Below are 16,651 nucleotides of genomic sequence, written 5' to 3'. Positions count from 1 at the left end.
ATATGCTTATTTTTCTAAGAATAAAATTCTCAAGATATTTAAATTTATATGAATTTTTAATCTCCTTGCTCTAAGGAATTAAATATATACGTTAGCTGCTTTGCCATCTAGTTTGAGGGAAGGTTAGAAGAATCTGAAAAAAAGTGGCCAGAGCACCACCTGCTGGTCAAAATATAGCATGAACCCTCTACCCATCTGCTCTGGTGTGTATAGAACTGAGCATAAAAACCACCATGGTTGATTTTAATTTTTTTTAATTTGCATTTGAATAAAAACTGAAACAATAGAAGTACAGTATACATATTTCATCAGTTTTCAACATAGTCTGTTTTTACCCATAATAAAGCTATGGTACTTGTTACTAGTTCAGTTGCCTAGGAGATACTGATGTAATGGGTTACTATGGCAACAACTGGTCTCTTGAAGGATTGTAAATGATAGGGTTGGCAGAGTTCATAGAGACACATGTTAAATGATTAATTTCATGAAATTTGTACCAAGTTCTCTTTATGTGCAACACTAATACTGAAATCTAGTATTTTTAACTCTTAAAAAATTCTATAAGTAATATCTTTTTATTTACTTTAAAAGAATCAAAGGATAAATAACTCCCAGTCTGCTCAGTCATTGGCTACCCCAGTGGTTTCCGTAGCAACTCCTACTTTACCAGGACAAGGGATGGGAGGATATCCATCAGCCATTTCAACAACATATGGTAACGGTGAGTAGTTTGCCATGTTCAAATAATACATTAAATACTTTTTATTAAAAAGCAAGACGAAAAAGATATTACTCTTTAGTCTGCTAGGAAGCTTTATTTAATACCTGTGGTGTCCAGAGGACTATACCATTACCTATTCATTACTAAGACAAAGTGAATATCCACATGTTTCTTTCTTAGTGAGCAAAAGTTTTATTAACCCAACCTGAATTCAATATATAAGAACAATTTCAGGAAAATGAGCTATTGTTTCTGTGATGTAATAGAAAGCTCACTTTCTCAAGGTTGTTCAAAAAACATTTCTAGGTCATCAAATACTATGTACCTACTTGTGATACCAGATTGTAGTTCTAATAAACTAGAATTGCAGGCTGTATTACATTGAAGTTTTCACGGAATACTTAATATTTGGTATATAGTATATCTCTTTTAAATTAAAATTGTCCCTAATGTTTTATCTCCCTCCCTTCCGCAAATAAAAAAAAAAGTATAACAATCTTTAAATAATACTAATAGAATATTTTAAAAATTGAAAATGATGATTCTATTCACCATTTGATAATTTCCAAATTGAATATTTTCCCTGACTCTCTTATTCTCTTCTCTAGAGTACTCTCTGAGTAGCGCAGACCTGTCTTCCCTGTCTGGGTTTAACACCGCCAGCGCTCTTCATCTTGGCTCGGTAACTGGCTGGCAACAACAACACCTACATAATATGCCGCCATCCGCCCTCAGTCAACTGGGGTAAGCAATATTACTTCTTTCATAATACACTTTTAGAATGCATTGGTAAATGACAAATGGCAGTCTCTAACTGTGTGCTCTAATGTCCCTTTAGAGGATGTAAAATTCTACTTTATCAAAATCGGAAAGTTTAATACCTTTCAGGTAGCTTAAATATTACTTTCCTTCTTCTTTATGAGGAGGGGGAGCTCTGTGATAATAGGGTATGTTATTTCCCAGTTGTTTTAGGCTATATTTGTTTCCACTTCTGTCAATGATAAGTTTTTCTTCAGTTAGGTTTCCACATAGTTCATGTGGGACATAAGAAGACATTTATAGTTATTAGTTTTTTAAATTTTTGAGATATTTGAGAATCCTTTTCACTTAGCATAAACCACATAGTTCATGCCTAATGTAATGAACATAGCCTAATGCCCAGAGGGTCAGCTATTCCACTGATATACAAACTTCATATATTTATAATGTACTCATAATATAGTTGTATATTCATACATGTATGAATGTAAATATATGTATATGTACATACATACACTAATTATCTAAATTTGGGTATAAAAATAATTTTTGTTGTTTTCTGAAGTCAGAAGATGTCTATTTCTGCCCCCTTGTGGTACTTTTGAGATACGTCTTTATTATAGAAATAACTCCTGTCATTTATCAATAGGAAAGTTCAAATCTTAAAAGGCCCGGAATTCACAAATAATACTACTTGTAAAACCTTTTTTAAGTTTAAAACATGAACCAAAGACATGACTTTCAGTTTAATAACTCCAACACTTCAATTAATCGTCAAAAGAAATTACTAGGAAGATATAAAATACTTAAAGATAAACCGTTTTTATATTTTTATATTTATATTTTAGAAGAGTGGGGTATGCCTACCCCACTTTTACTTTTCTGCTGAGATGTTGGTTAAAATAGTTAGCTAGTTCTATGTTCATATTCTAAGGAGACAATGAGAATAAAACTCTGATTAGAATAAAAATCACTGATTGATATCACAACTTCTCTCTTACTCCGCTCTAGCCCCACTAGCTTTCATGTGGAATTGATTTCACATAGATTACTGCTCTGGTTGTGGAGTCTTCACCCATTTACTATTTGCTTATATGCATTTTACTCACTAATCACTATTGTTGAAACTCTAAGCTCTCATGTAAAAAATAAAATAAATTCACTTGACACTGTTGCTCTGCTTTCTTGAAAGATTAACTTTGAAGATATGTTATATATTGAACAGCAACAGAATGTCTCTTTTCAGAATAACATTTAAATTTTCCCAGAAATGTTAACTATCCAAATAGACATTTATGGCAATAACTTTTTCAGGCAGTTATCACTAAGTACATCGTATCAACCAGGCAATCTTAAAATACATACACGTGGCATTGTACTTCTGTGGTTCGGCAGTGAATCCACTGTTCGTGCTTCTTGTCAAAAATAAAGGTAGCTGTTTACTTCTCATTTTTCACAAAATTCATCCATTATAGGACTGACTTTCCTTAGAAATTATTAATGTCAAAAGCCATATTATTTTCTCCGACTATGGCTTTCCTTTCAGTAACACCCGATAATTTGCATTTTTACATAGAAAACACATGTATTTACGTATTTTAACTACACTACAATTTTTAAATTCTCTTCTATTACATGGGAAGAACGAAATTCTCTGCTGCCTTTAATAGAGGCTTCAGTAAATGAGAAAGAAGTGACAGCCCTGGACTAGAGAGGAACTGAATTACAACAGCCAAGGATGAAGCATTTTGTTTAATTCCAGTTTCTTTCAGCACCAATTCTCATGGTGCATGAGTTGACTCTGAGTTTAGTCTATGTGTTTTTATTGCACTTAATCACTTCCCTTATCCCTCAAATAGATACCCCTTCCAGGCATTCTAATTTTAGCCCGCCTGCCTGCCTTCCTTCTTTCCCTCCTTCCTTCCTTCCTTCCTTCCTTCCCTCCTTCCTTCCTTCCTTCCTTCCTCTCTCTCTCTCTCTTTCTCTCTTTGTCTCTCTGTCTCTCTCTCTCACACACACACACACACACACACACACACACGCAGTAGTTTTCATAAGGAGATTCCTTCAAATGAGCTAGCCTATGCTCACACAATTAAATCTTAAAAATAAAAAGAAAATCCCAAGTTGTAACATTTATGTAAAATAAATTATATGAGCTACCTTTATTCCTTACAATGTAAATCAGTTTTTAAAAACTGATATTTTTCCAGGCCAAAGTAGTCCCAAATGCTTGTGTGGTGGATTCACATTCTTTCGGATAGATACAATGTTCAAAGCAAGAGTAAAATATCTTTCAGCTCACCTAAGTAGAAATTCCTCGCAGCCCAAGAGGGGTGCCACAATTCTTTCTCAAAATTAAAGAAGTATGAAAGAGCTCTTCATATTTTGTTCATAGAAATACCTTTAAGTCCTTAAAGCTATACTGTTAGCACTATCTAGTATCTGATTTTATCTAAGCAAGTTAGACGAACAGCATAAACTGACCTATGTAGGGGGCAGAGCAGACTGGCAGAAGGAACTTGCCATCAAGAGTTAGCAAAAGTCATTCGAATACTAATATTTGAGAAAATGACCCTCAAATTTTTTGGTATTTTTCTCCTACCACCTAAAAAAAAGACAACCTATTTTCTAGAAGCGTTTCCATCATCATCCTTGTTGATGTGGGTATTCAGTACATACTGAGAGATGACTTTAAGTAAAGATGATTTTTAAAAGGTTAGGTTACATATAGTTTGATAGTCTAATTTCCAGGCGGGGGCAGTAAGAAATTTGAATAAAGCTATCCAGTCATGTTTCATTTCTCAACAATATGGGGAAGGTCGGTGTTTCCCCAGCTGGAAGGAAGGCATTTGTAGTAGCTGGGAGCTTGCAGCAGGACTGGATATGGGAACGTGCATATCTGGCTTCTGTCTCCCCATCCACCTCCTCATCACCTACACATAGGAAGTATCTCACAATTATCTGTGTCTGTAAAAATTTTGTTCTCAAGAACAAGTAGACCAACATGCTTATATCTGAATCTAGTATATATACAGCAAAGTGCTGTTAATGCTGCTTTTTCAAGAACATACTTCTTTGATCATGGAGACTAGCCAATTAAACTTCATTCTGTTTTGAATCCCATAGCACAGTATAATGAAGCTGAATCTAAGATATCACTTACAATGCATTACTGTGGATTTAGTGTCCCCAGAACTACTCAGAATGCTTCATAAACGCTTTCACTGTCAAATGAAATGCCACCAACTAAGTTTATCTTATCTTAGGGACTAGCCTATTTGTTTGTAGGAAAGGATAAACAGTGTTGTATCTTTTGTGGGGAAGAGATATAGCAAAATCTATACAAGCCAGCTGACTTTGGGAAATGGAGTGAATAAGTAGAAAAAGCAACTTCCAAAAGCTATATTAAAGAAACAGCATTTTGATTATATTATTTTTTTGCTCAGTTTATCCAGATTAACTGCTTATACTGGTTCAACTCACCAAATTTTTTTTTTCTAATTTTCCATGTCACCCTGCCTCTGAATCTAAATGTCAAAGGGCAGGCAAAAGTATTTATTGATATGCCACTTTATTTTCAGACCCCTAATTGACATTCATTATTAAACAGTTGTGTGATTCATAGTAGAAGCATTTAATTAAATTTTAGTGAAATAGTCTTCCTTATCCAGAGCCAGGAAAATTCTTTCTTCCAGAAATCAAAAGATGATTTCCTGTGACATCAAAATGAATCATTAAGTAACTCTGAACCAAGATAAAATAGTCCACCATTATGGATCCTTTTGAAATACAGGTGTTCCCCTCCTCGTTTCAATATCTTTTTGATTTAAAGATTATTTAATTAAAAGTCTTAGAATATTAGTGTACTAATATACAATGTAAAATAAAAACAAGAAATAAATAAAAGTATAAACAGGTGATTGAAAATTATATACACTCAATGTGTAGTATCTTGATATAAATGCTAAGACAGCTTTGATTCTGTAAGCTCATAAAAGAGAGAGAAAGAAAGCCTTATTAGGGAAACAAACAATTCTCCCTTATGTTATTCTCGACATTAGCTCATCTATTAATAAGAGAAGGAAAGTAATCCTTTGCCAGTAGGTGGTGCTTTTGTATAAAACATCACTCAGAGATAAACTCATTTCTAATTTTGTTATCTCTATATATCTTGAACCTGAATTGCATCTTCCAAAAGCCCAGCCCTAAGTTACTCCACTTTTTCCTCTGAAATATATGCCCATTTTCTCACTGCTTATAGTGACATTTTTAATACCATCTAATTCTCTCCATTGGAAAGTAACATAATCACATACATGAGTAGGTGGGTTTGCTTTCCTGTTTAAAATGGGTGTGTCTGTATGGATGATTCTTTACTGTGACTCTCCTCAGTAAAAGAGATTTCTGTTCCCTCTTGACAATATGGACAAATAACACTGACTCTAGCCGTGGATGTCAGTGCACTCAGAATGTAAGAACAGTACAAGCATCTTAAAATTGATGTCAGCAATATTACTATGGTTTATCCTGATCAAAGTCATTGTGATTGCTAGTCTACACCTAAGAGCTTGATGCTTTTCCCTCCAGAACTTACAAGTATCTAAATTCTCCCACACCTTGGAAGAAGGGCAAGTTACGCTCTCCTGGAATAAATGAGGATTAAGGGTTATAAACCCAGTAAAATCACACTAGATCCTTTTTTACAACAACCTTTCCTTAGGCAAATCCAGAGTCATCAACTAATGACAATGATGAATTAGAGGAGTGGTCTTAGTATCCCAGCAGGGAGAGACTAGCAATAATAATATTGAGGTAATTGTGGGGGAAAAAACAGTGTTTTCATCCCATGTAACTGAGAAAGGATGAAGAAAGTCAAATTCTTTCTCAGTTTTAGTGGGATAGGAAGTCTTAAGTGTCTTTAAGCCAGTACTTAAAATTTCCTTCCCCGTCTTTCCCCATCCCAAGCTTTTCACCAGAAACGGTTATAGGTAGCATTTTATGGATTCTATTTATTTGAAATTTGAACTCTCTTCACTTTCTCTGAAGACTATGCAACTTAATGTGCATATTAAATTGAGGGAAACATTTATATCCATAATAAGCTCTCTGCAATAATTTTCAAACACAGGCATTAGTAAATCAAAGAAGTCTAATTCAGAACCTAAGCCCTGTATTGTTAGGTCTTGGATTACATTTTGGAACTAGTCTAGGGAGAAATTCCGTGGACATAGAAAATGCTTTTTCCAGCGTGTCTTGTTAAAACCTTCCTGAACCGGTAACCCGGACATTTAGGGAGGCTGTGAGAGAGTAGGGGTATGATTCATGAGGCCTGGACTAGTTGAATGCTGGAATTATTACGGGGCAAATCAACAAAAGCATCCCGATTGCTCTAAGAAGGCGATGCCCCCAGGTGCTTTCAAGCACGCTCTCCTCCCTCTGGGCATGCTCTGGTGTCGATGCAAATCTTTAAGCTGATGTTTTATGTAATTGTGAGTTCCTGGGGGCTCCAGGCCTCCTCCATCTGTAACTGGGTTTCCTTTCCTCCTACAGAGCTTGCACTAGCACTCATTTATCTCAGAGTTCAAATCTCTCCCTGCCTTCTACTCAAAGCCTCAACATCAAGTCAGAACCTGTTTCTCCTCCTAGAGACCGTACCACCACCCCTTCGAGATACCCACAACACACGCGCCACGAGGCGGGGAGATCTCCTGTTGACAGCTTGAGCAGCTGTAGCAGTTCGTACGATGGCAGCGACCGAGAGGATCACCGGAACGAATTCCACTCCCCCATTGGACTCACCAGACCTTCGCCGGACGAAAGGGAAAGTCCCTCAGTCAAGCGCATGCGACTCTCTGAAGGATGGGCAACATGATCAGATTATTACTTAATAGTTTTTTTTTTTTCTTGCAGTGTGTGTGTGTGCTATACCTTAATGGGGAAGGGGGGTCGATATGCATTATATGTGCTGTGTGTGGAAAAAAAAGTCAGGTACTCTGTTTTGTAAAAGTACTTTTAAATTGCCTCAGTGATACAGTATAAAGATAAACAGAAATGCTGAGATAAGCTTAGCACTTGAGTTGTACAACAGAACACTTGTACAAAATAGATTTTAAGGCTAACTTCTTTTCACTGTTGTGCTCCTTTGCAAAATGTATGTTACAATAGATAGTGTCATGTTGCAGGTTCAACGTTATTTACATGTAAATAGACAAAAGGAAACATTTGCCAAAAGCGGCAGATCTTTACTGAAAGAGAGAGCAGCTGTTATGCAACATATAGAAAAGTGTATAGATGTTTTGGACAGACCCGGCAAAGGGTGGCCACGGTTAAATGTTAGGAACACATCAGGTCACCTAACACCCACCCCGAGAACGCTCACAAACCTGCAGGCACATCCTTGGTGTATGGCACTCATGAGAAAGGATCGACGACCATTAAAAGAGGACCATACCTATTTTTAAAAATGTGGAGTTTGAGGGCTAACGTATTTAATTAAATAAATAAATAAATCTGGGTCTGCATCTCTTATTAAATAAAAATATAAAAATATGTACATTACATTTTGCTTATTTTCATATAAAAGGTAAGACAGAGTTTGCAAAGCATTTGTGGCTTTTTGTAGTTTACTTAAGCCAAAATGTGTTTTTTTCCCCCTTGATAGCTTCGCTAATATTTTAAACAGTCCTGTAAAAAAACCAAAAAGGACTTTTTGTATAGAAAGCACTACCCTAAGCCATGAAGAACTCCATGCTTTGCTAACCAAGATAACTGTTTTCTCTTTGTAGAAGTTTTGTTTTTGAAATGTGTATTTCTAATTATATAAAATATTAAGAATCTTTTAAAAAATCTGTGAAATTAACATGCTTGTGTATAGCTTTCTAATATATATAATATTATGGTAATAGCAGAAGTTTTGTTATCTTAATAGCGGGAGGGGGGTATATTTGTGCAGTTGCACATTTGAGTAACTATTTTCTTTCTGTTTTCTTTTACTCTGCATACATTTTATAAGTTCAAGGTCAGCTGTCAAAAGGATAACCTGTGGGATTAGAACATATCACATTGCAACACCCTAAATTGTTTTTAATCCATTAGTAATCAATTGGGTCAACTGACATCCATTGTATATACTAATTAGTTTCTTTCATGCTGTTTTTTTTGTTTTTGTTTTTGCATTTTTATCAAATGCAGGGCCCCTTTCTGATCTCACCATTTCACCAAGCATCTTGGAATTCAGTAAGTGCATACCCTAAACTTGCCCATATCCTAAATGATATGGTTGGTTTTCAGCCTAGAATTTGATAACGCTTTTAAGAAATATGCCCAGAATAGAGAGCTGTGTCGGGGCACATGTCCTGCCAATATAGCCCTAGAAACAAGTGATATGGAGTTTACTCTATGCATGAGTTATAAATTCCCACAGAAGAAAAATGTGAAAGACTGGGTGCTAGATAAGAAGGAAGCAGGTAAAGGGATAGTTGCTTCGTCATCCGTTTTTAATTATTTTACCTGACCCTTAACAATCTTGTCAGCAATATAGGACTGTTGAACAATCCCGGTGTGTCAGGACCCCCAAATGTCACTTCTGCATAAAGCATGTATGTCATCTATTTTTTCTTCAATAAAGAGATTTAATAGCCATTTCAAGAAATCCCATTAAAGAACCTCTCTATGTCCCTTTTTTTTTTAATTTTCAAAAAATAATGATGACTCTTGTCTAATATTCGTCTATAAGGGATTAATTTTCAGACCCTTTAAAAAGTGAGTGCCATAAAAGAAAGTTGATATATATTGTTTAAAAGAGATTTCAGTCTAGGAATGATTTTCTCTTGGAATGTGAAGATCTGTCGATTCATCTCCAGTCATACACATTGACATACACAGCAAAGAAGATAGACAGTAAGAGCGACACTGCTATATCAGGTGTAAGACATTTCTTATCCAGTGTTTTCTTTTTCTTGCATAGTTGCTATGTGTTTTCCATTGCAAAAGGCTGCCGCTGGGTGGCAAAAGCCAAGAGACCTTACTAACTAGGCTATATTTTTCTTAACTTGATCTGAAATCCACAATTAGACCACAATGCACCTTTGGTTGTATCCATATAGGATGCTAGCCTGCCTTGTACTAACGTTTTGTATACTAAATCAAACAAAAAAAAATCAATCATTTCATATATCCCACTACTCCAGGTATCCATGGAACATGAAAGAAAAACATTTATGCAGAGGAAAAGCAGAAAATCATCCCTGAAAACACACACACACACACACACACACACACACACATTCACACATAGGGGGAAAAAAAACTGAGAAAATCATTTTCCTCGCCATAAATTTGATCCCATTCTTACAACCCATCCTCATAACTTGATGTGTACAAAATATGCAAATGTCACAAATGTTCTTTGTCATTTCAAAACACTTTATCAATAACTTACCAGTGGGTGGGAAAGGGTCATTATGTGAAAATACGAAAAAATAGCCATATTAATTTTTTACCTGCAATTTGCCTCAGCAAGAAAGAAAAAGTGATTTTCTAATGCTGAAGATAAAGTAAGCTAAAGTGCCAGCAGAAGCCTTGGCTATTTATAGCAGTTCTGACGATAGTTTTATAAGAACATGAAAAGAACAGAATCACTTGAAAATGGATGCCAGTCATCGCTTGTTCCCACTACTGAATTCATATAAAGTGGTGGCAAGATAGCAAAGGGATAATCTGAGAATTTTTTAAAGATGATTTAATGAGAAGAAGCACAATTTTGATTGTGATGAGTCACTTTCTGTAAACAATCGCTGTCTATCTTTACCCTTATACCTTATCTGTAATTTACCATTTATTGTATTTGCAAAGCTAGTGTGGTTTTGGGTTTTTATCATGGTAAATCCTTTGTATTCAGGAGTTTAGGGCAGAGCCCTGAGGGAATGTTATTTTACATAACCCATCCTAGAGTAACATTTTAGGCAACATTCTTCATTGCAAGTAAAAGAACCATAAGTGGCATTTTACACAGCTTACAAGTATTGTTATATCTAATCCTATTTTAGAAGATGTTTTGGTAATATTAAGCTTAAATACTGGTAAAACTGATGCAATATACGCAAGCTGCACAACCTGTATGCATTGGTGCGTGGAAGGCTGTTCATTTCAACCTTTTTTAAAATTGTGTTTTTTAGTAAAATGGCTTATTTTTTCCCAAAGGTGGAATTTAGCATTTTGTAATGATGAATATAAAAATACCTGTCATCCTCAGATCATTTTAAGGTTAACTAAGGTGAAAATTTTAAAAAATTCCAATACACTTTCCAATACACTTTTTAGAAAAATGTCTGCCCTCTCACACTTTTATGTATTTATTTTTCTTACATACCCATCTTCTAACTTAGAGATAGCATTTTTTGCCCCTTTATCCTTGTTTTTGTTTTTTACTCCAGAGAGTAAATGCTTTGTATTTCTTTCTTTAAAAAAAAAAAAAATTCTTTTTTTTTAAAGAAGAAGCAGCCACTCGAACCCTCAATAAATGCTGTTGCCTAAGCATGGCGTACTTCATCTGTTCCCGTTTGTGCCATCTGCTGTGATGTCATCACTTATATGGCGTTAATTTCCTGCCACTACAGATCTTTTGAAGATTGATGGAATACTGGTGTCTGTTAGAATGCTTCAGACTACAAGATGTAATTAAAGGCTTTTCTTAATACGTTTTAACCAAAGATGTGGAGCAATCCAAGCCACATATCTTCTACATGAAATTTGTCCATTTTGGTTATTTTCATAATCGGGTATTGCATTTTGCCTTCCCTGTTCATACCTCAAATTGATCCATACCTCAGTTTAATTCAGAGAGGTCAGCTAAGAGGCGGATTCTGTTGTGGTTTGAATGCATTACCAGTGTTCTCTTGGAGCGAAGCAGCCCTGGGTCACTGTAGGCATAGGACTTGGATTGCTTCAGATGGTTTGCTGTATCATTTTTCTTCTTTTTCTTTTTCTGGGGACTTGTTTCCATTAAATGACAGTAATTAAAATAGCTTGTAAATGAGGGCATACAAGCATTTGCAACAAATATTCAAATAGAGGCTCACAGCGGCATAAGCTGGACTTTGTCGCCACTAGATGACAAGATGTTATAACTAAGTTAAACCACATCTGTGTATCTCAAGGGACTTAATTCAGCTGTCTGTAGTGAATAAAAGTGGGGAATTTTCAAAAGTTTCTCCTGCTGGAAATAAGGTATAATTTGTATTTTGCAGACAATTCAGTAAAGTTACTGGCTTTCTTAGTGATGCAGTGTCTGTGGTGCATTTTTTTAATTAATGTTTTGCTGTTTAAATTTATTCCACTTTATCATGTTTTTTTTAAAGCAGCTTCTCCCACAAGCACAAGTGAGCTTTCTCAGTTTTCAACTCAAAATACTCAAAAAGAGGGGTATTTGTGTTTTGGGGGGAGGGAGAGTGTGAATTATTTCCCTGCTTTTGGGGTGATATATGTATCCAGCCAGTGTGGGAAGTTCAAGATTCTTATCAAGTGGCTCAACTTCATTATCAAAGCAGTTCCGTGAAGATCTTTGATAACTTGCTTAATTACACAGACTTTTCCAAAACTCATTGTGCAAGGTATCTCCATGTTTAATATTTGTTAAACTAAAGTGTGTAAAAAGCACTTCCAGACATTTCTTTTTTCTTCATCAGAATAGTCTAGTTAACCAAAAGAGGTTGAAAACATAGGCTTCTATCTAAATATTTGAGGAAATTAGTGAATTCATCCATTTTTAGAAACTATAAAATATATCCATTACCAAAATTTAATTACTGATATAATTTCTAAAGGAAATGTCCTTAGAAAGATCAACACAGAGACTAATTTAGGAACTGAAAAGGAAAACAAGGAGACCCTGGCCAGCCAACTGGAGAACTGGACATTTGCATTAGCAGTGACTCCTGCTCTGATGAAAAAGAGAATGCCTCCTGCAGAAACGCTGCATGTGGCTTCAGAATAGCAGTGCTTTTCTCTTTGTTCTCTTTATCCATTTTCAGCAAACATTTATTAAGCAATTATTATGCGTATCTCATGGTGGATTCTAGGATGAATCAAGATGTCGCTCTTGCTATTAATAAATGTATAACCTAATAGGAGATTAAAAGGCTGATAGGAAATAGGATGTGTTTTCAGAGACATCTGCAAAGTGCTAGAAGGGAACCACTTTGGCCATCTTTGGAACAGAGCTGAAGCCCCAAGAATGGGCACTTCGTAATCTGCCCAGCAGAAGCAGCCTTTGACTTGTCTTTGGAGGTGGGTAGGATGGAGAAAGGCCCAGGTGGATGAGGACAGGGCTGATTTGTGGGTGCAAGACCTCTGCAGTCACACGTGGCCCTCCACTTAGCTTCATGTTCTGTTGTCACCATCTTGAAAATCTAATCTTTGAGCTTGTGTTTTGTAAGTGAAGTCATTTAGGACAATAGATCATGTATGTGAACAGAAGTGATTAACAGAAAAAAAAAGTGGCAAGGCTTGAATTGTAGTAATTTTAGAGGTACTTTTTCCCTGCTCTTTAAAAAAGGACATTTTTCACTTTGCAGTGAACTCTGCAAATTACAACTCCAGTCCTGGATGAGAGCAACCTACAAGGAGGAAATAGTAGGTACCAAGGCACAAAGATAGAAAAGCAAGAGACAAATTTGCAGGAATGATGGCCCACCCTGTTTAAACTATAGCATGTGTAGGTGTTGGAGGAGATCATGGAGAGGAGGACTCGGGCAATCAGAGGTCTCTCACCCTCTCGCCCGTCTTTGGAATGTACGTTCTGCCCACTGTTCCCACAGTGGGAGCTGTTTTCAAGAACACAGCCTCAAGAGAGCAAGGTGGTGTTGAGATCATCTGGACAGTATACATGACTGAACCCCCATTAAGTCCTCTATATAAACTTTTAAGGGAATTCCCTGGCGGTCCAGTGGTCAGAACTTGGTGCTTTCACTGCCGTGGGCCCAGGTTCAGTCCCTGGTCAGGGAACTAAGATCCGGAAAGCTGCTCTGCTCGGCCAAGAAACAAAACTTTTAAGTTTCTGGTGAGCGGGTGCAGAGATCCACTTATATTGCAGCCACTCAAGACAAGCCTTCTGTGTAAGTTTCCTTGCTTATTAAACCTGCCGCCCACCAATCTGGAGTGGTCTGCCTCTTTCTTTGGTCTCTCCTTACCCTCCGTGTACAGAGGCCGGGAAGCTCCCAAGGGGAGCAGTAAGACACAAGACTGGAAGAGTTGGTTGGGGTCTGATTATATAATTGCAATTTAAGAAGTCTGGGGTTTAAGGAAGGAATAAGTGAAAGATTGCAAGAGATGGAATTGTTAAAGTACAGCAAATGATTAGGTTTATGGTAGGAGTGATGATAGATAAGGAACTGTTTATAGTTTCAAGCTTAAATGATTAGGATCATAGTAATGTTCAAATTGGATATGGAGAGGTCACTGATTTGTCAGGAAGGTAATTAATCCAGTTTTCAGCCTGTGGAGTTTGAGTGATATCCAAGAAGAATATGAGAATTTTGTAAATAGAGACTTGAGCTCAGGATACCAGTTAATCTGAAGGTAAAGTTTTGGATGTTACTAAGAGGGAGGAGCCGTGACTTTGAAAAGCGTGTCAAGGGGAAGAAAGGGCAAGGGAGAGGGGAGAAGTACGCTTGGAAGGGAATGTTGCAGAGGGGAGACCTACAGAGGGAAAAGGACAAAGTCAAGAAGGAGCAGTCAGAAGGAAAACCAAAGAGTGCTGTCAAGGCATGGAGAGGTTTCAAGGAAAAGAAAAAAAGAAGCGTTCAACAGTGTGCAGTGCTTTACTGGGGTTCCAGAGGGGGAAGATCAAAGAAGGGTGATATCTGAGAACTAGTTCAATAAAATGGTGTGGGAGAGAGGAGAGACCACAGAAGTCTGTCTAAGAGATGTTGTGAAATTTCAGGCAGCGAGTATGAACTAATCTTTTACAATGTTTGTGATTAAAAGAAGAGAGCGGGCACGAGGGGCTAGCAGGGTCAAGGATTAAGGGAAAGGTTGTTAAAAGGCCAGGTAGAAATTGAACATGTTTATGGGCTCGGGGAGACCTAAGGGAGCAGAGCACAGACATGAACCATCCTAACCAAAGCCTAGAGGATTACACTTTGTGCTCCATAGGTCCAATTTGGATGTGGTTATTTTATTTCAATGATGTTTGGGAGTCTGGATTAAATAGAGTTATTGAATTTGATAAAGGCAAACCACCCAGAACAGAGCATCTGAGTTTTCATTTTGTGAACTAAGTCCTTTTTCCATATTTTATGGCATTTTTCCTACACGTTCTCCTTACAGACAGACTTCTAAGCAAGATCCAGTGATGAAAGTGGAAAGTCAAGTTCACTTCCCCACTGTGTGTCTCCCTTGAATTCCCACTGTCTCTATTTCCAGAGAGCAAATGTCTCCAATCACCCAAAAAGAGGCTATTCCTTTAACCTCTCCTCTTCTAGGTACAGCCTCTTTCCTGGGGGGCTTTTGCCTGAGAGTTATAGTTAGGAAAACAGGTAGGAAAATGTTCATAGTTTCTGGCCCTAACGTGGTTTCTGGTTTTAGCAGCAACCTTGCCAGATCATCAGCTCCGTCACACCCCCAATCTTGACCGGCTCCCACTTGAGGAAGAACCTCCAGCCCTAAAGCACCCATCTCTAAAAGCCAACCTCTGCTCTAGGCCAAATAGAGATGATAATCCCCTTTGAATCTGGTAACTGGTACAAGGGCCAGGTTGAAAGGGAGGAAACATGAACTACCAGTGGGGCAATTCCGCACTAAGCAAAGTTGTTAAGAAAGCACTTTCCCCGAACTCTCCACAGCCAGAAATGCGAGGTCCAAGTCAGTTCCCTTGCCCCACCTTCCTCTCCACAAAGAGAGCACCAGGGCCTGGAGGTTGCAATGGCCAGGCAACCTGAGGAAAAAGAAATTGCAACTGGTGCATGAGTGAGGGCAAGACCCATTATAATGGATGTTGAGTAGTTTCTCTGTGATGGAGTTGAATTTCATTTTCTTATTTTGCCTGCTCAGTGACACTGGATGCAGTTTTTCCAGTGGTCATCTAGTCTCCTGGTTGAGAATCAGACCAGCTTTGCTCCTCACAAGCTAAGTAGCATTTCATTTGTCAAGTTATTTATTCTCTCTAAGCACCAATTTTCTCATTTATGACTAACTCATGGGGTTGCTCCGAGGCCCAGTTAAGACCTTTATAGGCGCTAATCAGTGAATAGATCCTTACTCGCCCCAAAAGTTACTCAAAATACATGCTACCATACTCTGTAAAATAACAGTAAAAAGAAGTCAACAAAATTCAGACTTCTCCTATGGTGATGACAATGTGCTCTTTTGTTTCTTGGGAATATCACATCCTCTCCCCAAAGACGATTTGGTACGCCCCTTTGCTGAGGGCCAAAGCACACACTCTACCTATGGAGAAAGCAGTGCTTTGCAGGTATTCATCCCCAAACTTCCCACTAGTGGTGCCAAATATATCAACACACAGAGACTTTTCTACAAGTAATTGTTACAGAAAGAGAATTACCTACTTCAAGCATTTATTCCATGAATATTCCATATGGTACACTTGTTTCTCTTTACAAGAGCGTCTGCTTGGAAATGCAAACCTGTTTGTATGCAAAAGTTTGTATGTGTAGCATTTATGATTAAAATATTGGGAAGGTGCCCATCCATAAAGGAGTGTTTAAATAAATTGTGGTACATCAACACATTGAATGCAGTTGTATGATCAGGCCGCCCAAGATGGCTGTTCTCTTGCTCTCTGTACATCTCCTGCTGAAGCAGTCCCTGCTTCACCTACACCCGGCTCACCTGACATCAGCGAGTCAAGAGGGAAGATCATTCCCTCTTAACCATAGAGCCTAATCAGTAAATGCCTACACACTTGCTCCCGGCCCCAGCCAGTGATTGTTCTAATCTTTAGATCCAAACATCTTCACCTTGAGAGCTTATCAAAGGGGCGGTGAGGGGCCTGCCCCTCTGCTAGTTTCCCTGGTAACCGATGAGTCCACCTGACATCAATTACCCCTGTAACTGGTAACCATTTCCCTCCCCTCCGGAGCGAAGACTGCCGCATGTCCTGCCCGCCTGTGTGCCGCACACACGGTGGGGTGTTTCTCCAGGACCTTGCTT

At 37.6% G+C, this 16,651-nt stretch overlaps 1 protein-coding gene across 14 annotated transcripts in view; it reads left to right on the top strand.

Annotated features, from left to right (window-relative positions):
• The window catches only part of MEF2C (myocyte enhancer factor 2C), a 166,110-nt gene extending 154,347 nt beyond the window's left edge, over positions 1 to 11,763 (top strand). For 11 of the 14 annotated variants that reach the window (XM_059916754.1, XM_059916740.1, XM_059916739.1 and 8 more), the window contains 3 exons: positions 592 to 721; positions 1,330 to 1,465; positions 7,034 to 11,763. In XM_059916754.1, the coding sequence (XP_059772737.1) occupies positions 592 to 721; positions 1,330 to 1,465; positions 7,034 to 7,355 (588 nt within the window). In that variant the 3' untranslated portion in view covers positions 7,356 to 11,763. The remainder of the gene's footprint in view (positions 1 to 591; positions 722 to 1,329; positions 1,466 to 7,033) is intronic. The other 3 variants (XM_059916750.1, XM_059916751.1, XM_059916752.1) reach the window with 1 other exon arrangement.
• The last annotated feature ends 4,888 nt before the right edge of the window (positions 11,764 to 16,651 follow it).

This window comes from Balaenoptera ricei, chromosome 3, assembly GCF_028023285.1.
Source record: "Balaenoptera ricei isolate mBalRic1 chromosome 3, mBalRic1.hap2, whole genome shotgun sequence".
Classification (NCBI taxonomy): Eukaryota; Metazoa; Chordata; class Mammalia; order Artiodactyla; family Balaenopteridae; genus Balaenoptera; species Balaenoptera ricei.
Note: the sequence above shows the minus strand (reverse complement) of the source record. Positions and strands in the feature narration are given on the sequence as shown.